Raw genomic sequence first — 22,106 nt, 5'->3', positions numbered from 1 at the left:
CAAAGAGACAGATATTGTGTTTTTCGACCAACTTTAATGTATGTTCATACCCATCCGGGTTTATTATAAAAGCATCTTCCTTCATGGAACTGTACTTTGACATTTAAGAACACAGAGGGTTTTTCTTTAATACTTTTTATACCAATCTGGTTCAGTAATTAACAGGATTTTTTTTTTTTTTATCTAAACAATCAGATCATAACTTCATGCTATGGATCTTTCATAGATCAGTTAAAACACCTGTATGTAAAATAGAGTTTCACTTGCCACCATCAGCTTGTCTGCCTGTGCTTGAAAGACTGAAGTAGTGTGAAGCGCTTTGGGGTCCTCTGGACTTGATAAAGAGCCAAATAGATTACAGTATTTCTCTAGCTATGCTCACATTTACAGTCGCCCTTGGTCCAATTCTTCATAGAAGATTGTCCAGTAAAACCACAGGATGACTTTTTACTTTTGGTTTCTGCACTGTTGCAAGGTTCACTCATCTGTTAACCTATGTTTCTGTCATGTAGATGCAGAAATAGGTTCACTATTCTGAGGATCTAATTACTTTTCTACTAGCTCTTGTTAATGTCACATCTGTCTACTACAGGTAAGGGAAGCATAGCAGATGGGAATTTCACAGAACCTCATTGCCACAATTTGTCAGAACCCATTAAGACACACAGTATAAAGATATGTTGAGTTATTTTGAGAAGTGTAGAAACCCTGTTCAAAGTAAGTTGGGTTTCTCCATTTACCAGTGATGCAAATTTGAAAGGAACCTTTAAAAAACTATTGAAAAGAAGTGAAACCTAGCCACCTGAAATGTTAATGCTTGAAACAAATAAACTGCATATTGTCGCCACACATGGTTACATAAGATACATGTCTTGTTTGCTTTCTAAAAAGTGCATCTTCAAAGTGTCAGGTACACTGTGTTGATGAAACGGTGTGCAGAAAGCAAATCAGGTTGACAAACCCGTGCTTTGATGAAAGCTTGCTGTAAGCCTGTTAGCCTCACCACTTCAGAGCGGGGACGAGGTCCTCTTATCTCTGAATCTGAGCTCTGTTGCTTATGTTAGGCAGACTTTAACAACACAGGCAAAGATTGCCACGCCGATAATATGTAATGGAGCAGCTACTTAACTCATTTATGAAATGTACACCATAGATGACAAAACATACTTGTAGGATTACCAAAAGCACTCAGGAAAAGGAAGTGCAATTCCTGTAGTCAGGGGGTTAAATCTCTTGTGTCTGCTAAATACACCAACAAAAATCATATCATCAGCAATTATGATAGGCAGAATACGTAACATTGCTAATACAATTGTTCTGATTAGCTATACCTTTCCAAGAGATAACTGAGTCATGTACTCAAAAGAGAAGTGAAATAGCAATTGCTGTCACCACAAATGTCTATTCTGTTGTTACTTAACCACTGACAACCTCCTATAAGTACTACCACAGCCCCATCATGGGGGGGCTACTCCACTACAATTGCAACCTACTCTTGACAAAGCAGCAATCAAGCCTGAAAACAAAAAAAAACTACTTCAGATTTGCCTCAGTTGCCACAGTAAAGGATCAGAGGTGTTGACATGGCCTTCAAACTCCCCAAATGTCTCTCTGAAGGAAGCTCCACCCAAAACTCACTCAGTCCAAAAGATACATATCTTACTAACTCTCCACATTTATATCATATGTTCTTTCTGCATGGTCTGATGGATGGAAGTTTGTTTGCTGAGTAAGAAGGAGGCGGTGTGACGTTATGACTGATAAGTTTAAATGCATGTATGATTGACTCCCACCAAATTTGTCAACAAATGTTTATTTCAAATAAATACAATTAATACAAAGGGGGGAAAAAAACACAGACTGACTCAGTTGTTGATTTAATGCAGTTGCAGACAAAGAAAATATCACTATGGTTCCACCTCTATGTTCATATTTGAGTCACCCACTGGGGACTTCCTGGAACTGAAGGTAGGTTGACTGGACTATCAAGCTGATCTTTTCATGTCAATATTCTCAAATAGCAACAAAAAAAAAACACAATGTTTAACCGCATTTTGTATTGCTATGTACTTTCTCTGAGCATTGCTGAAGAGGATGACAAAACATACTTGTAGGATTACCAAAATCCTACAAGTGTAGTCAACTACAAGTAGATTATGCAGAGGGTTGCAGAATGATTGTCTCCATGGTTGTAGGTGGAACATAAATAATGAAAAGGACAGCTCTGGTGAAGAGAATTTGCTGACACAGGCCATGCAGTATCTAAAGAAACAATTGGCCTGCAATAAAGCTCTTAAAGTACTACTCAAATGAAAGTTTGTAAAAGTTCTTTTTTTTGTTTTGGTTTGTTTGTTTGGGGTTTTTTTCTCTCTTTCGTGCTGACCCCAAAACGAAAAGATGTATTTCAGGTAGAAATTCTTTATCTTGAGGTGTTTTAATTCAAATGCAAATATGAAAAAAAAAATGCTTGCATGAACCAAGGGTTTGCACTTAACTACCTGTGAAACAAAAAGCAAAGCCACATGCGGTGGCTAAGCTGCAAGATGTAGGCTGTGGCTGGCCATTTCTATGCGTCTGGCAGACCGCACAGCATGTTTACTCAGAACGTGCAACGTTCTGCGCGTCAACAGGATATGCAGCCAAAGTGCACTAGAAGTTTCGCTGAGCTAAATTTAGCAGAAACTATTTACCTGCTGGCACACTTTCCTGTAAAATGATTTTATATTGTTACAATCAATAAAAGAAAATATCAACTTAACCTGTACAACTATGAAAACAGCAATTAGTTAATTATTTATTGGCATTTTTAGCTAACATGTCAGTCAGCTTTGAGATTGCTCAGTTAAGGCAGGGTGTGTGTGTTCGGAGCGATAAGGTGGGTTTCAGATCAACCAGGACAATGTGGCAAAACCAGCAGAGGTGGGTAGAGTATCCAGAAATTGTACTCAAGAGCACCACTAATTCAGCATATTTTTACTCACGTAGAGGTTGAATGGAGTCATCCAATAAAACAATCAAGTAGTAGTAAAAAAGTATTTTGTTTAATGGCTACTTAAGTAGAGAGTAACTGATGGTAATATCTTATTTAATAAGATATTACTAAATATTCATATTCATGTCATCAGAAAAACAAAAATATATAACATGTAAACCCTGATATTTTGGAGATCAAAATGACCAAAAAACACAAATAACATAATTTCATCCATCCATCCATTCATTTTCTTTACACCCTTGTCCCTCAGTGGGGTCGGGAGGTGCTGGTGCCTATCTCCAGCTAACGTTCCGGGCGAGAGGCGGGGTCAACCTGGACAGGTCGCCAGTCTGTCGCAGGGCACATAATTACAAAATAACACATTTATGCAGATTTGGAAAAGAAACACTTTTCCAAAACCATTTTTTCATCATAAAACTTACAAAAATAACACTAATACTGACTGTAGGTGATGGATGTGTCTGACCTTAACAAAAACTGAAGTTTTATGCATGCATCTGGTGAACTTATGGTTAAAGCATCTTTGTTCTTCATTTAGGGAAGTTAGTGATGGTGCTCAAGCATCTAAAAATGTCACTCATGCGAGAGTAGCGTTGCATCATAATATTACTGAAGTAAAAGTAAAAAGCACAGTGTGGTAAGTTACTCCTTATAGTATATTTTTTCCAAAAAGTAAAGTAAATGTAACTAGTTACTTTCCATCTCTGAAAAAAACCTGTGATGACAACACACTCCCCAATTTGTTGTCTGCATTGTCAGAAGGTGAGCGTAGGCTTCTTTATCAACCGGGGAGGTTAGACTGATTATACTAAAATGGAGAACAGAAAGCAAAAACTGCCATGCTTTGGGTACAGCCGTGTTGCGTCAAGCAGGGCTATGTTTTGAATTATCTTTCTGTGAGGCTGCATATTTCACCTATTTATGGTAGTGGTAAATTTAGGATGGTTTTTCTTTTTTCTAATCTGACAATGCATGGAAGGCCGTGCAACTAGAATTGGGTTCCGAAAGCCTCGCCCCACCTATTTAAATGTGTGCACTGGTGCGCCAATGCCCCCGCTTACACCAGGAACAAAAAAACGGGTGACAGAGTTTCTCAGCTCCATGGCAATCACGTCCCACGTCTGCCTTTGGCTTTGTCTGCAAAAGGTCTAAGGGGGTCATTTCAAGATTGAAACTTCTGACTGAGACAGATCAACAAAATGATTAGCATTTCAGCTCTTTGCACCTTTTAAAACATGTGGGTCGGAATAGTGACTAAGCAGCATGTCTAAGCAACGACTGAAGAACAGACCCACAGGCGCATTTACCGCAATGGAAACTTCCGCGTGCAACTGACATAGCACATGCATTGGGGAGTGGTTATTTTTGTACACTCCGGCGCTAAAAAAACAAAACGGCAGATAAAAGCTATATTTGTTATGGCTGAAACGTAGACTAAAAAAACCTGATGTGAATTCACACCTCATCTTGACCACACAACCACACTGATGCTAAATTTTCCGTCATTGCTGCTTGTTTGTCGCTGTGCTTGTACCATGACCTGTGTGAAAATCAGCTCAAGCACCATAAATAGTCATCGAGCTGATTTAAGTACATCAAGCTAATCAGATTCCTCTCGAGTTATTGTGCTGATTTGTTTGTTTTCCAGCATGAATTTTAATGAATGGGAGACATTGGGATGCAGCTCAAGGTATCTAATTAAAGTCTAAACTAAACACACTAAGTTGCAAATAACACAGCAGTTTAACATCTTAAAGTATTTAAAGTCATTGGATTTAATTTAAAAAAAAAAGATGTCTGAATTTAAAATGTTTTGTATTCTTATCAGTGCCATAAAACAATAATTTAATTATAACTACCAAATTAATTTGGTAATAATAATTTTTAAAAATTATCTTCTGGAGTGAAACTGCATTGTTGCTGTTGCATTATATTTTGGAGGCCGCTCTGTAAGCCTACTGTTTTGGTGCTGAAAAACCTTTTGTGCCCCCTAATGGTACATTTTATTTCTTTTTTTAGCCATTTGAGAAATGGACATCCTTTTGACTAGTTGCTGTTGCATTTATTTTTGACGGCCGTGGGCCTAAGACCCTGAATTAGTGTTCAAAAATCCTTTAGTGCCCCCTGTTGGTAGATTTCATTTGATGGCTCCTGTCACCCTTGTAAAATTGTTGCATCATTTTTTAGTAGTTGGTATCGCATTAATTTTTGGCGGCCATCCCTCGCGCCAGGTGCTGAATTGATGTTCAAAAATCCTTTGGTGCCCTCTGCTGGTAGTTTATTTTTCTAAGTCTGCTGAATTATCCACATCTATTTCAGTGGCTGTTTGTTCTGTGCTGAACTGGTGTGAGCATAGAAGTTTATTTGAAATTTTTTATTGCTTGTAATTAAAGTTAAATTGATACATTTTTAATATGTTAAACTGACTGCACATCCTTCTTCTAGTCAATTTATTGCACACAGTGTTAACACAAAAGTTTGGACCTTTTCTTGCTTCTCATATTTTTTTGACAAAGACTTTCAGAGTTTGTTTTTCTCATAAAACAACACATTATTCCCCATGAATTGGCAGATTTGCAGATTGTGCAAGCAGCTAACTGTGGTGAGTATGAAACTGATATTAGGCCCCACTTTTACTTTTAATTCAAAGAACAGTACTCCTCTGGACAATCTGAATTTAACTGTGTAAATCAAAATGGTGCTAAGTGAACAAAAACACACAAACATATTCCATTATAGTTTTGAGGCCTTGCAGACATCCCTGAACATTCTCTTCAGAAGTTGAAAGTTAGTTTTAAATCTGTTAATAGAATGAAAATGCCCACCCAAAAGGACTGTCAACTATCAAAGGGTTAAGTAGTAATGACATTTGTGCCAATTAGCTAATTTCACTCCAACTAAAAAGGTGGTAGATGTCTTCTGGGGTGTATTATTATCAAATCCAGCTTCTTATTCAGCTTTCAGGAGCAGGAGCATCCCCCAACTTGTATGAGGCCCAAACCTTGAGAGATCATGTTGGCTCTTCGTGGGGCCTGGGTCCAAGGCAGAAGTCTGGTAGAAACAACAGTTGCACATCCATGAGCTCTAGTCTGTTGGCACCTGCATAATCTGGTCAACTAATAACCTAATAACGTAGCTGATAGTGCTCAAAGTGGCACTACAACTACTATTCACAAAGCAAAAGAAAACATTGGAGCTAAATCCTTGTTCTTGTATGACAGTATAACAATACAATTGATTGTGGCTAATTTTGTGACAGTATCCTGTAAGATCTCATTATTGTTTCAGACCTGCTCTGTGAACTAGAACGTGTTTAGATTTTCTGCCCCCTGCTGGGTCTGGATAGTACTGCATGGATAGTTCTGCACTCTGCATTCACTGCCTCACCCATAAAACGATGCAGTCACATGATGAAAATCGCTCATCTGAATGGCTAAAAACAGTAATGTCTCAAAAGTTTTATAAGATAATCACAAACCACTAATGCTGCAATTATCCTATTACATACACCCACTTCTATAGCATAGTGACAAAAAAAAAAAGATTTTATACCTCAGCATGAACGTTTAAATGTCAAGAATGCAGGTTTTAACTGTGCTTTCAGGTACAGTTAAAAAAAAAGGAACAAAAATTTTCCTTCAGGTTTTTATTGAAGCTGAAAATATTACTGGTTTGATACCAAAAAACAGTTACAACATGAAAAAAGGTTGTGCCATATTTTCACCTCGACAGGAATGTTTGCAGAAGTTACCAGAGAAAGAGTTCCTGAAGTTTAACATGTACAATGGATGCTGCCACTCAACTATCTGGCTGCTGATCATCAAAAGCACATAATTAAAACACTTTCATTGTTGTGTAATTTAATGCTGTGTGTGGTGAAACAATGCAGATGAATGCCACTGATTCTACTAGAAGGCTTTTTTTCTGAAATGACAATCACTTCTGACTTGCTGGTGTTATTCGGAGGAAAAGTTTGGCTCGGAATTAACTTTTTAAAAGCAGAGCAAATAAAAGCTTTATTTTTATTTTTATTTTTTTACAACAGTGGCTGTTTTGTATGATAGAGCATTTCCTTTTTCTGTTAAAACCAGATTTTCCAGTGTCCGTTTGCAGCATTTATACATTCTTGTCAAGTCTCAGTGCCTCTTTTCTCTTCAAAGGTCCAACCAACAGACTTCAGTAACTTTGTGTTTTATGGTGACATTTTGGGAAACATTCTTAGTGCACAAGTCTTTATATGAGCAAACAGCTGATTAGTGGTTTTACTTCAAAATAAAATTCAAAAACATAGAAATGTCTAGAGTTTGTTGGCAGCAAATTAAAATCCAAATTTTCAGTTGGCAAATATGGTGCACCACGTTTACAACTTAATACCATGCACATCCATTGTATGTAATGACCCAACATGTGTAATTTTTTTGCAACATTTTGATAGCCAAGCAATACAACACAATCAGAAAATTATGATCCAATAATCTCCCACAACATGTTTTCTTTGAAACCAACTGTTTTAGGGTTTTTTCTAATAACTCAAAATCACATTAGTTAAAGATCGTTCTTTGTTATTTTTGGAAGAAGAAAGTAAACAAATTTCCAAACAGCCAGAAAAAGTCACTCACAAGATGGGAGCATCATTTTTGTCTAGATCTGACTAAACCATAGAAGAAGAATTCAAATAATGGGAACTGTTTTACAATAGCATGGTGAATATATTCTAAGATCATGATTATAAATGCATCTTTACCATTCTCTGTTTTTCCAGTTACACAAATCAGTGCCTTCAAACTCATGTATATCAACAAAATATTTTACAAATAAGTTTAAAAAAAATGTCTTTAATACTTCACATTCAAACTCAGCCCCTGGTTTGGTTTTCAGAATAATGTGTTTGTTTTTATTTCTCGGATCAAGTTGGACATGTAAGTTAAAGTCCTCTCTTAGACAAGACAAAAGAAGTAACAGGCTCAGTCAGTTGAGTAAAAGCAAGTAAAGCAGCAAACAGATGTCCTTGGTTTGAATCAACCTTTTGCTGAAACATAATAATTGTCACCACTAATCTCTACTTCACAGATGAGACTATTCGTTGTCTCAAACACTCAGAAAAGGTGCTAATTCACTTGATGTTAAAATAATAATACAAAAATCTCTTTTAAATTTCATCAAAAAAAGTACACCACTCACTATCAAACTCCAATAGGTCAAAATCTCACAAATGGCACTTAAAACATAGCTGTCCTTGTTTAAAAAATTTTTAACCTCCAAATTGGGGAATGTTTGCTTTTGATAATCGGGGAGAGATTATTTCATTTTGATTTCTTCAGTGTAGTGTAAAAAAAAAAAAGTGTTTTTATTATTGCTAATTTAGCCTGGGTTTGTCCTTGGAATGGAATTGCTTTTTTTTTTTAAATCTTCAGAATGTGCTTAAGACGGCAGCATGACAGAAAACTCCCTACACCTCCAGATTGTAATAACCAGCTATCTCCACCAGGGGGCAACCGTGATCACAAACTGCAAGGACAACAAGGAAACAAGGGAGGAAGTGTGCAGATGAGGAGAGGTGGCAGAGGCTTTGACGCCCCCCTGGCCGTTGTTTCTGCTCCACTTGGACCCGTTTCTTTCCCGGCCTCGCGGAGGCTTTGCCGGATTGGAGACGGGGTTACGTGGGGTTTTGCTGTACGGAGGAGAGTGAGGGCCATAACCTGGCCAATCATCACTGTACCTTTCATCATGATCTCCACCCCCTGAGCCACTGCCCTCCTCACCTGAAATAATAACAAAAAGAGATGCATTCATACTCAATCTGGAGGCAATAAGAAAATATATGCCAGTAAATATGGATGAATGGTGTTTCACAACAAAACGGAAACCTTTGGAGATTTGCAGTTCCACATGTAATATTACAACATGATGCATAATATTTTCTTGAGATATTATGTGATCAGCACAAAATAGTACATAATTGTGAAGTGAAAGGCAAAAGATAAATGGTTTTTAAATGCTTTAACAATTAAGAATCTGAAAAGTGTGGTGTGCTCTTGTATTTCCCTTTTACTCTGATACTCCCCCTTTTCAATGGAGAGCAAAAATATACAAAGATCCACCTTATTCACCCAAACTAACAGGCTGGACAAAGAGTTCATTTATAGTGGCTCAGTTAAATAATTTGTTCAACTTTGCAGAGGTTCACCTTCCAGCAGAACAACAACACTAAACAAAGCTTCAATCGAGAGGTTTACATCAAAGCATATACATGTGTTAGAACGGCCCAGTCAAAGTTCAGACCTTAATCTAATTTTGAATCTGTGGCAATTCATTGACGTTCTCCATCCATTCTGACTGATTTGAAAATAAGAATAGTCTAAATGTTCACTCTCTCTATGAGCAAAGTCTAATGGCAGAAAACTGAGGTTCCATGATTACAACTATTCTTTGTACTGATTTATTACACAAAATCCCAATAAAAACAAAAGTTTGACAAAATGTTGAATACTTCAGAAAGGTAACTAAAGGTAAACTCACTGTCTATGAAATTTATATCCTGTCCGCGTTCAGCATGCTTCAGTTTGTTGGTCACCACCTTCAGGTCCACGATTAGCTGTTTGACCTTCACATCTGGACGGGCAATGTCCACCTCCACCTCTGGATTGTTTATTTGGCTGGCGAGGCCGTTGCCTGTAACATCCGGCAGGTACCTGAACACACAAAGTCATTCACATACTTCCCATCCACAAACCATAAATTTTGTGATTTCGAGCAAATTATTTCCTGTCGTAATCACAAAAGTGAAAGAGAAGTTATTTTAGCTCTGAGTGTCCAGGCTGTTGTAACCGCTGCGTCATGAGAAACTACCAGATGACTAGGTTTTTTTTGGAGACTGAGTCATTAATATGGCAAATAAGCTTCAATTCAGATCAAACTACCATATAATGTTGCATTTATTTTCTGTTGTTTTTTACCCATTTTTGTATACCTCAGGTTGTTGGACAGGTTCTCAAATATTTCTTGATTCTGCATATAGCAAAGGTGTTAAATTGAACCAGAACGGTGAATAATCTAAATTAATTCAAGAATTACCAAGGGGTACATTTATATTTTCACATAGGGCCAGGTTGGTTTGGATATTCCTTTAATAAAAGAAAGCCTAATTTTGAAATTGCTGTTTGGATTATTTTTTATTAGATGTTTTTATTTTAATCAGATGTAAGCCTTTGTTGTGTGATGAAAAACACACAGCTCAATCAAGCAAAAATTGAAGAAATAATAAAAACAAAGTTAATTCAATCTTTAAATATTATAGCCAGCTTCAGCAAAGAATGAAACTTGATGGCAGTAAATCTGGCTGCTATTCCAGTTCTGATTAGTGTGTCTAATTTTTGTGTATTTATAGTCTCACTGTTGCTTAATGCAGCAGTATTAGGAGACTTCATTCTCCTCCTCTCACCAATCCAAATGGACTTGTACTGTGTCTTGCAGTGTCAAACCTGCTATCTTGGCTGGATCTGTGAGCATAAAACCAAGCTTCCTGCAGAGAGCATGTGGGTGACTGGTGGAGGCTAAATAAAATACATTCCCTCACTCTCTCCTCCTCTGTCTATTCCTGAAAGCCTCTCCTACTTTCCCCACATTCATCACCTCCAGTCACTTTCCTCTGATCTGGCTCACCTCCCCCGGGTCTGCCCGTTCCAGCAGCGGTCCTCATTAGTGACGTCGGCAGCCATCCTCTCATCGTTGCAGATGGTGTGTGGGAGGGACACCCAGAAGCCTCGCATGGGCCTCAGTCGCTCCTTCAGCTCAGTAACCTGTGTGGAGGTGGAAGGAAGCCGGGAATGATTCAGACTTCGTTTTGAAGTTTCCGTCTTTGTTCGGCTGGCTGAAAGGACCATGTAAGGTCCTGATGGTGGGCAATGTGAAAAGCAGACATGACACTGTTTACTGATTACACCACACTTCCTTTGTTGGACATATAATTAATACACTAACACATCAATGCTCATCCTTATCTTGTAGGTCTCAGTGAGCCCTTCTGTCTTGAAAGGCCAATATGTTTTCAAAACATAAACCTTTGTTTGACTTTGTTTGCCCTCTTTTTGATTTATTGAATTTATCTGGAAGCATTTTTGATTTAATATGTTTACAGATAAACATGTACATTGTACATAGTTTTACTAAATGACCTAATATACAATACCTTGCACTTTGTATTGCCTTGTTGCTGAAAATGTGCTATATAAATCAAATTACCTTTACCTTACACAAGTGTTTATTCACTTGAATATCTGACTTTACAACTGCAAACATTAATGTATTTTTTGGGGGGGAACCAACACAAAATTGCGCATAGTTATGAAGTCAAAACACAAGGATACATGGCTTTTATCTTTCTTTCTTTTTATAAATAACAAAAGCTGAAAAGTAGTGTACATTTGTACTTTGATGCATGGTCTTCCATCTTCCCATCAATTCAACTTCTATATTCCTGCATGACGCTCCCAATACCATGTTTTAGGAAATGTTTTGACCAAGATTATGTGAAGTCCTACATACCACCATAGTGTTCTGCATGTACACCCAACTTTTAGTTTCATCTGACCAGCACCTTCCTTCAACGTCTACTGAGTTTGTCCAAAATCTGAAAATAGGACTTGTTAGTGCACTCTTTCATCAATGACTTTCTACTTGCAACAATTTCATGAAGTCCAGATTTGTGTAGTGCATGACTAAGAATGTGCTGTTGACAGATTTCACACCTGAGCTGTGATTTTTTATTTTTTGGAGCTACTCAGTTACCCTGGACCTCTTGGCTGCTTTCCTGATTAATGCTCTGCTTATCTGGCCTGACAATTTTGCACTGTTTTGGTAGGTATAAAGTTTTTTCCTACAGTTTATGTTTTTCTATGACAGATTGGACGGCGCTTGATGAAAGGGATGTGGTTTTGTAAGTAAACACGATCTGCCTGCTGCAGTCTTTCGTCTTCGTGGTGCCGTTTGTGCTAATGTTCTCTAACAAACCTCTGAGGTGTTCAAAGAGCAGCTGGATTTATACTGAGATGAATTAAATTACAAACAGGTGGACTCTCATTACTAAGTAGACGACTTCTGAGGACTAAATTGAACTGGAAAAAATATGGACACCAGAATGTTTAGTTTGCATGTGCAAAATAATCAAAAACCATGTTTTTTCTTCTAGCTCACACTCATGTGTTACTTGATGTTGGTCTCAATAGCCAATAAAATACATTGATATCTGTGGTTTGAATGTGGTAAATTATAAAAACTGTTCCAAGTGTACAAACTGAATGCTCCAATTTTTTTTGAAATAACAGTAGTGTAACTAAATAATGCAATACAGATTTTAGCATATTAGAGTGGTAAGTCTAGTATTTTTGCCTTAAAGTTTCTAATAATGAAATGTCCAAAAGATTATCAGAGGCCCACAGCAGGCTACAATTAGTCTCTGTTGTCATTTTTTCCACTCACCAGCCGGTCCAGATTGGTGCCTGCAGCTGTGGTGGGTTTCTCCTCGGGGGTGTAGGTGCGAAAGGGCTTCCTGTTCCCCCCTGACTCGCTGGGAGAACGTTTGTTCCTTGCTGGAGATGGATTCCCACAACCTTGGAACACCTACAAGGAAAGATTTATCCAACACATGTATGTGCAATGAGAATTTTCTGATTTCCTACTGCTACAAGGTTATATAACATTTCTGTATTCATGCAGTTACTTTGCAGCTTCCTACATCATTGCAAAAGTTGACCCCAAGCCTTTAACACAAGATTCTACAACTTCCAAACTGAAGCAACTTAATGTTTGAAAAACTTAAGAGGAAAAACTGCGTGGGCTCTCGCATCCCAAAACTGATTTCCAAAGCATCAATTTAATCAAGACGCAACATTGATCCTTCAACTACACCCACATACAGCAAATATAAGAAACCAAAATGCTCATTTTTAAGCCTGGTGAAACCCAAAAGTGAAAGAGAGTAGTGAAGATTTACACTTTTGCTTTGATTCTCTTATCCGAGAATCAAAACAAAAACAAACAAACAAAACAGAGAGTACTGAAACATATTTAAATGCCACCAAATTGTCAGAGATATAAATTAAAGGAGAAAATCTTAAGATTTCACAAAAGATGGTTGCTTTCTGGAATGAAAACAAAAAATGAGGCTCTCATTTTCTGCTTCTAAATCCCTTTTTCCCGACATCCATTTGGAAGATTAGACAATTAAACAAGATTAAAGCTGAACCTGAAATACTGAGGACACCGGATAATTATGTTTATGGACTCTGAAAATGTGCACATGTTTTATTTTTGTCCAAGAGCTCCATGTATGAATTCACGGAAAGCAGGAATCACTGCACCTGAGTTTATTAGGAATCAAAGCTCATTGAGGTCAGGGGTCACAGTATCTCTGCTGGGCACACTGAGTCCTGTTGGAAGTTCTTAAGGTTTTTCTAATAAAACATACACTGTACCCTGAAGCAGAAAAAAATGGATAATTCCCTTAAAATGTCATCACTAAATCTAACTTTGCAATTCAGTTTGTCATATTTGTCATATTGATGTCATTTCAGATACAAGCTTTGCTTTTTATGGAAAACAAAGGAGGGCCACTCTTGCTAAGAAGGCCCGGGACCCTTCCCATAAAAATGACTTCAGTTCTGTTTTAATTAATCTTTATATGCAATCGTCTGTTGAGATATCTTCTTCTTACCTTTCTGGAGATGCTCACACTGTTCTCCTGCATGTGCATAATGGCCTCAGACACTTTTACAGAAATGGAGTCGGCTGCGAGCTCAAAGTTAAACGGCCCCTCCAGTTTCTCAGATACCACATAGAGAGCATCTGGCAGAAATAGCGAGAGGGACGCAGAAGAAAAGCTTTGAGGTGAGACACAATAGCAAAATGTTCAGAATATGTTAACGGACGCTAAAAATAGGTTTTCTGTAACTCATATTGTAAGAGCAAATAAATGTTAAGACAAAGGCTTGCTGTACCTGGAGGGAAACTAAAAGTTAAATTTTACTGGCCAAAAGGTTCACTTTACATGTCTTTTAGAGACTTTTTATTAAACTATAATAATACAAAGAGGAGACCATAAAATACAAGGCTGGTGATTGTGAGCGGTGATTTAGAATACCTAAAATGAGTGTGAGTGGTTTTTAATAAGAATAAAGGATGAAAGCTAATGTATGGGTTTGATGAAAGGGAAAGGAAAACGCAACAGGACAGATCAGTTGTGACAGACCAGAGAGGCATGGATGATTAATGGAGGAACTTATTAGGGAGAAAAGAAATTGAAAATAAATGAGTGACAAGGGTGCAATAAAAAACCTCTAGCTTTTGGTCTGTCCGGTATAATTATGTTAATGAATCGAAAAGCTGCCGAAAGTAATTTGGCTGCTGACATTTTCTATTGTAAGGACGTTAAGTTGTGAGCGATTTAGCTGAAATCCATAATCTCCCTCACCTAGAAACTAAAATGTAGCTGAGGTCAGACATCAGCAAACCAAACAGTTCAGCAGAGCACGGCTTGCATAATGACAAGAATTCATGGGAAAAAAACATTATGGCAGCACCAATATACCAAATACTGAAGATTAAAAAAATAGAAAAACGAGAGCTACTGCCTTTAATCAGCTTTCAATCTAAAAAGGACACTAATACTAAAAATATGCACAATTAAAAAACTTCTAGCTTTAAGAAAAAAAAACTCTCTAAGCTGCAGTTTAACTAATGCGTTGCTATACAATCAATCTGTGGTGTTTGTAATTTCACCCCTTTACTAAAGCTTTTATTTAAATTGAGATATTTAAGTATAGTTCTCTTTTTTCAGATCAAAACAAAACAAGTGTATAATCACAACATGGATGTATGTTTTCAGAAACCTCTGTAAGTTTATGTTCAAAATAAATCAGATATATGATTTACCCTTTATGATGACACAAAGGTATATCTGATCTCCACTTATCACCTCTGAGACACTAAAACATCAACTGGATTTGAGTCCTCTTCTTGTCAGTTTAGTTTACTGAACATGGCTAAAGCAAACTAGTCCATAGTCTTACAGCTGACCATGCAAATCAGAGCAGAAACCAAATGGAACCAAAGGAACCGTCTATAGACCTCCAAGACTGGATAGTGTGAAGGCTGAAATCTGGGGAAGGATAATTTGTCAGCACTGAACATCCCAAAGAGCACTTTGGTCTATATTATTTGTAAATGAAAGAAATCAAGGGTTGGAGCCAATAGAACAGGGGTGTCAAACTCCAGTCCTCAAGGGCCGCTGTCCTGCAGTGTTTAGATGTGCCACAGGTACAAAACACTGGAATGAAATGACTTAATTACATCCTCTTTGTGTAGATACGTTCTCCAGAGCCTTGCTAATGACCTAATTATTCTATTCAGGTGTGGTGCATCTAAAAGTTGCAGGACACCGGCCCTTGAGGACTGGAGTTTGACACCCCTGCAATAGAACCTCCCAAGGATCTGTCCACTCAACCAAGCTGAATATTGATGAAGGGCTTTGCTCTTTAAATAGTGGTACAGTTTTCCATAAGAGTCACTTGGTCCAAATGGAGATCAGAACTACAACATTATAAAAATGAAGTGCTTGATGAAGTGTCCAGAAAATAATGTGCATCTAAAATAAGTAATCTTTTAGCATTGTTATGACTATTTTTCAAAAAAATATTATACTAAAAAGAAAAAGAAAATGAAATGCAATGATGTAAGTTTATGGTTAAAATCTGCAAAATGTAAAATGACATTGGATCCCTGACACCTTTTCACAAATATGTCTCATTTTTTTTATATTTGTACTGGAAAAATACTAGGGCATCATGTTGCGTGGATTGTTTTTTTTTTTAGCCCCAGATTCACCTATGAAATTGTTCCACTCTGTGTCCAGCTCTGCCTGATTGGCTAAGCATCCCTTCATCACGTTAAGGCACAGCGAGTGGCAGGGCCGGAGAAAGGGCAAGCCTCGACACAGAGGGCAGTACCACTGACGCATAAGGCCACGCACACACTCTGAATCTGCTGTCAACTGGAAAACAGACAAAAAAACAACACAAACACACCGTGTCAACAGAGCAAGCTGAGAACAAGGCAGGTTTGCATCACCAAAAGGAGTCTTGTATCAGAAAACAATTAATAAAAGTCAGTCTTTCATCATTCAGCAATTAGCCATACAAGTTGGTTTCATTTATTGTCCAGTATTATTAATGTTTCATTTTACTTATGCTATAAAGTATATTACCAACAAATATGTGCCTCGATCATTATGGATGTAAAAGAAGAACCATAATTTGTTTTTTAAAACACATTTAACACTGTGCATTTTACTAAGCGTTTAATGATCATATAACCACAACTCTTTTTAATGTTTCACTTGTTAAAATATTGATATGTGCTCTTATGATTTAAATTAAACAAAAAAACTAGTTTAAATGTTCTTGAGAGAGCAGACCTTTTTAGTTTAAACAGCATTTAAAGAAGCTATTTCAGAAGGTGGCTATTATTAGAAATGAAATCCATTTTTTGCTTGATGGTCAGATTAAGATTACTTGTCTTCATTACATAGTGCCACTGTACTTGCGGAGGGAAGAGAAAGCTAATCTGGGATTATCACTCACCTTTGTGGCCGTATTTACCATATCCCGACCAAAAGCCAGGCCCTGAGATAGAGCTCTAGCAGCTATGAAAGCTCTGGACACCTGAAAACCAAACCAAATTTTGTAATCAGAACCCAACTTTTGGGGGGGCTACCAGTACTTCACACACACACACACACGCACACGCACACGCACACACACACACACGCACACATGCACACACACACACACACGCATACCTGCACTCGAAGTTTGCGAGGAACATCTCCAAACGGCTGTAGCTGCTCAGTGTGTTTGCTGACACACTCCAGGTAGTCATCACTGAACTGATATTGGGGGTTGACCAATGAGAAGACTCGCTCCACAAGTCCGGACCAGAAGTCTGAGAAGACCTCTGTCAAACTCACACTGCCCCCTGAGGACAAAAAGGGTAATGGAAAATTGGGGGGAAATACATCACCAGATGAAAAGGTCACCTATAGAGAACATTTTTACGAATGTTTTTTAATTCCTTCTTTTGCATTTAACATCTTAAGTCTGTGTACTAAAGGTCATCAGACATTTGAAGTTATCCACATACCTCTTTGACGGGTTACACATAACACAACATTGAGAATAAGGAATATCACATGAGACTAATTTGGTCAGGGAGGCACATTAATCCACTGTCAGCAACTTGTGACTGAAATAACACACTAATTTAGAGCTGAATTAGTTCTCCAGGAGTTCAAAAGACTGGAACACATTGTTGCTCTCATGGTGATACAAAAGGAAATCAACCATAATTTAAACAGAGCTCAACATATGATAAATAAATGCTAAAACATCATAAATATTTGCTGCCATAATGCTAGACTGTAATATGGCATGACATGCTGTCTGCCTGTGAAACTTATCGGTCTCCGCACAGAATGAGTCTGCGATTGTACAATCTGCAGTCGGGGATACGGCCTCAAATTAGCCAAACATGCTGCTTGGCAGACAAAGACAGGTTGACTAAGCAAGGGACAGCCTGCAGACGGACTTGCCAGCAAACGTCTGTCGTGCCAAAACAGAGCGATACGGCACAGAATTAGAAACAGTCTGGCATCTGTGGGAATCCAATTTTCCTCCCTTTCTTTTCCTCTAAATTCCACTCAGCATGCCAGCACTCTTCAAAAAAAAGACAAATCTGGTTCTTTACTGCTGCCTACAGAGACTGAGGATTTAATAAAACAGCAGTTCAGCAATGAATTATTTCAGATGCTCGGCAGATTGCCTCTTACTATCTTTAGTAAGCCTATAGCCAACATTAACATCTCTCTGCTGCTATTTTTTTTTTTTTAATTACTTCTGAATATATATGAGACTGAGGTCAGGTGGATAGAGGAGGGAATAAACTAACCGGAATAATATCTCCGAAGCTCCACGAACAGCTCCTGGAAGACATGTGTGTTCTGAGTGAAGAGGCGGCCGTAGGTCTTGGTAAACATCTGGTTCATAGACTTCTCGGAAAGGTCTATAAGCTCCCTGAAGAACTCTGCACAGACACAGAAAGATTAGCTAGGATGAAAACCTCATTCACCTTTTATTTTAATACATTATAGTTGTATTTCTGTGTAGGCGGTCCATCACCTCCTCTCCATGTCACAAGATTATCAGCTTACAGGGACATCAGATCCTGAACTGCAGTAAATAACAGCGCGTATACTCTATTAAAAATCTGCCTTTAAGACTCATATCCAGTCTCCCACTCCTTAAGCATCTTTATATGACTCAGACATTATATAAAAGTATGAGGGTTTTAAAAAAAAAGGTGATAACAGTCCATGGCAGGTAGGAGGAGAAGTGTAAATTCAGCTGGTGAGCAGGCTGAAACAGAAACCTGCTGCACAATTCACCACAATGCAGGCTAAATTGTCTTCAGACCAGAAACTCATTGAAACCGTTTCCAGATGCATAAAGGGGGCAATTAACTAATTTTATTCATGAAGGTCAGTTTACAGGCTGTGGTTAGGAGTACTCTGACTAAGACTAGCTAGATAGCACGTCATCGTGAAGTCATTGTGGTTCATTTAAAATAGTTTAAGTTTACAACAGGAAATCTGCAATGGAGGTGGAAAAAAGAATCTTCATTAGCAGTACGAAAAGGTCTGATCCAAACCGGTTCTGTTTAGTTTGGATGAATTCTGCTAGGTCTATGTAAAACCGAAACACAAACAGCAACTAAACTGGGGTTTGTTTATTGCTTAACTTCATATTGAATTCCAGATAGTTTTAAATGCAAGCAGAAGAAGAAAATAAATTCTAACAGGGTTTTCTAAAGAAATCCAAAATTTTAGGAAATGATTTGACGATCACTGATCGCAGGAAAATCGTCTCACTGCGATCTTTGACCAGACCTGACTGGTGCAGCTCTAAAATCTTTCAACGTAATTTAGATTTTTGATCATGTGCTGCTGCCACTGGGTTACGGAAAATGTGTTACTTTATCACATAATTGTTGTAAAATTTAAGACCTTAAGCATACTTAAAGACCTTTAAACATTTAAACATACTTAAAGGTGTGCAAATAATTATTCTTACTACAAACATCCTAAGGTACTTAAAATGTTATATACTTAGTGATAGTTTTTTTTATAGAGCAATACATTAGACTACATCAAACTAGACAATATAGTGTTTTTTTATTTTCATGATAATGTTTTCTAAACAAATAAAAACTATGTATCTTTTTATTTTCTACTTGTTCAAAAAAAATTTAAAAAATCCATATGGTAGGTAGTATATATAATGGTAAATAGTTTAAATAGAAATAAATGGATTTTTTACTTTTTGGTAACAGAACATTTCATAGGGATATAAAATGTAATATATTTGACCACTTCAGAGTAGACATCAAGTATTGTTGTGAGATTATGAGTATATATTAGCTAAGAAAAATCATTCCTATACCTTTAAAGCACTTTAAAAAAAGTAAACTGTACTTTACTTACATAAAGCCAGTGAAGTAAATAGGATTGATGATAAAAATTTATTTTTTTAAACTGCATCCTCTAGCGATTATGATACAAAGGACTTTTTATAAAATAATCAGACTCTTTATCAGACTATTATGCAACAGCACAGTGTGTTCAGTCAGATGATTCTTCAATATCACTGTAAGACAGACTGCTACAGGATATCCTCCCTACATACAGCCACCAGCTTCTAACACAACTTTAAAGAAACTTGGCTAATGAGCTGCAAGAACATTTAATTTCCCTTTGGGATTAATAAAGTATTTTTGAAATGAATTGAATTGGGATGCCCTCAGGAACCTGGGTTTAAGAGGCTTTTTTTCTCGATTAAAGGTTCAATTAAACGTACTAATCTATTATAAAAACGGAAGAACCTCAAATTGCTTGACATTATATTGTATTAGCCTCTCACCATCAAACCGGCGGTGTCTCTGTGTGAAGGTGGTCAAGAGGAATTGGCTGTTGTCTTCGATGGCTTTCAAGAAGTCCCTCTCGCTCTGAAGGGACAGAGTCTCCTCCATCTGACTGGAGCAGCAGGTATAATCCTGAGGACAAAGTCGCAGGTGCTCACCTACAACAAAAACACCAGAAGGAGCACAAGGTTTGAGGTCTGATGGACCTTTGTTTAAAGAAAAAATATTAGTAAAACAGAAAATGATATGTTTTCCATCTTTAATTTAGTGACCTTGCTGGTGTCAGGAAAAAGTCTATTTGTTTACTTTTTATTTAAAGAAAAAAGATTAGTGAGATATAAAATTATATGTTCCTGCTTTCTATCAGTAATTACAACCACATGACCTTGTTGGTGTCAGAAAACAGTAAATTTGTTTAGGGAAAAGGTTGATTGCCGTTGGTAGGTTGTTTAATAGGGAAATCTAATTAAAGATAATGCTGTGGAAGGAAATTGCAATTTATCTGTATGAATTATTCAAATTCAATTTTTCTTTCTTTGTCAACTGAGGTTCAATCATCTTCCTTTAGGTAATAACATGTGCAAACAACAGCTAAGAGGAGGTGGAGATAATGCAACGCTCAAAGGGTACAGATCTTTGTTTATGCAGCATAATTACACCTGGCATGAATATTTGGTTGTTAATACATTGGAAAGTGTCTATCCCAAATCCTCCCCTCCTGACGTGCCTCTCTGTTTCTTTTGTTCTCTGCGTGTCTCACCATCAGTCCATTCTCATCCCCGTATTTCCATTTCTAAACTGCCTCCCTTCATCCCTCACCCTCTCTCTCTCTCTCTCCTGGCCATCTGCTCCCCTGGCCCACGGGACAGCCAGCAGAGACTCAGGCAGTGATAGCCCAACACACAAAAATCAATCAATTTCTACGGTTGATTTTACACCGAGTTGATTTGCCATGAAATAAATGCCCTGCAAGAAAACACTTTTTACCCACCATTAATTATAAAAAATACCTCAGTGTCTGTGTGGGAGGATTGCCAAGTAGTAATTTACATGTATAAGACTATACCTTCAAAAAGCAGTGAATGAAGCATTTCCCCCTGGTTTTTTATTTTTATTTTAATCTAAAAACACATTTCCTTATAACCCTCTGCCAAAACTTTATATCATTCCCAAATGCAAATGTTTGTAATCCACATCAGCTCTGCATCGTTTCCTGCTGATTACCTCCAGTGAACAGAGCCTGTATAGGTAGCCTGGATGCACTGATTTAACTGTGGGCCAGTGCAAAGACTAATTAGGGGCGAGGTTCTTTGTTGCACCGGTGTTGGCAATTTGCTCATCCCCTTAATCATCCTATTTAAACCGCGCAGGGGGGGAGGAAGGGGCGGGTGTAATTTATTTTAAACAGCATTGCTTTTATGTCTCTTGAGGACAACTCCTCTTCGCGTTCTGATGATCCGAGTTTAAAGCCAACATATAAAAACGTTTTTACACAAATTGTAACTTTATTTGGGTAATTACGAGGCTTAGTCATGTTATATATGACTTTCATGAACACAAATTCAACTTTATTCATTCTAAGGCATGCTAGGGAAAGCTGCACCCAAGTTGAGCAAAGCAGGCAGTGGGACTGTTGTCTTACCGGAGATTTGAGTCACAGGCGCGGTGCTGGTGCTGTACCCCTTCTCTGAGTACACCTGCCGGGTGTCAGCGCAGCTTCTCCCCGCAGCAGCCGCGGGGCTCCGGGTCCTCGACAGGGCAGCGATGGTGCAGAGCCAAACCAGCAACCGGGTGTCCATCCTCACAGCGGGACTCGAAATCAAATGAAGTAAACCCCAGTAGACTGACTGGTGGGTTTATATAAGACCAGAGTGGATCGCAGAGTGAATGATTGATCCGGATAGATGCAGGTAAAAGTATAAAATAGTGACAAGATCCAAAATCATTAGTCCTTTAAAGCAGTCATGGTGCTCCTGATCAACATCCGGTCTGGATTTTTTTTTTATTATTTTTTACATCACTTGTGTTTCCATGGTGTCCCCCTTTATTTTTCCTTTCCTGGGATACCCGCCGCTGCGCGTAAACA

General features: G+C 37.9%; 1 protein-coding gene across 1 annotated transcript; it reads right to left on the bottom strand.

Moving 5' to 3' along the window:
• Window positions 1-6,626: 6,626 nt before the first annotated feature.
• On the bottom strand, window positions 6,627-22,105 carry gpc2 (glypican 2). The gene is made up of 11 exons (XM_008420519.2): window positions 21,663-22,105; window positions 20,020-20,178; window positions 17,993-18,127; window positions 16,848-17,023; window positions 16,630-16,710; window positions 15,875-16,040; window positions 13,707-13,837; window positions 12,473-12,613; window positions 10,658-10,794; window positions 9,515-9,687; window positions 6,627-8,757 (listed from the first exon to the last, which is right to left on the bottom strand). Exons 1-11 carry the CDS (start codon window positions 21,817-21,819, stop codon window positions 8,471-8,473), a joined length of 1,743 nt encoding a protein of 580 aa, XP_008418741.1. The 5' UTR covers window positions 21,820-22,105; the 3' UTR covers window positions 6,627-8,470.
• Window position 22,106: the final 1 nt, after the last annotated feature.

This window comes from Poecilia reticulata, linkage group LG10 (genome assembly GCF_000633615.1).
Source record: "Poecilia reticulata strain Guanapo linkage group LG10, Guppy_female_1.0+MT, whole genome shotgun sequence".
NCBI lineage: Eukaryota > Metazoa > Chordata > Actinopteri > Cyprinodontiformes > Poeciliidae > Poecilia > Poecilia reticulata.
This window is presented reverse-complemented; position numbering and strand designations above follow the sequence as displayed.

Bases quoted from the DNA above. Each gene is read 5' to 3' on its own strand.
- gpc2 (XM_008420519.2), bottom strand. From the start codon at position 21,819: ATGGACACCCGGTTGCTGGTTTGGCTCTGCACCATCGCTGCCCTGTCG. The intron at 9,688-10,657 runs GTGAGCCAGATC...TTGTGTGTTCAG, and splicing joins AACGGGCAGACCCGGGGGAG to GTACCTGCCGGATGTTACAG. The intron at 8,758-9,514 runs GTGAGTTTACCT...TTATTATTTCAG, and splicing joins GGATATAAATTTCATAGACA to GTGAGGAGGGCAGTGGCTCA.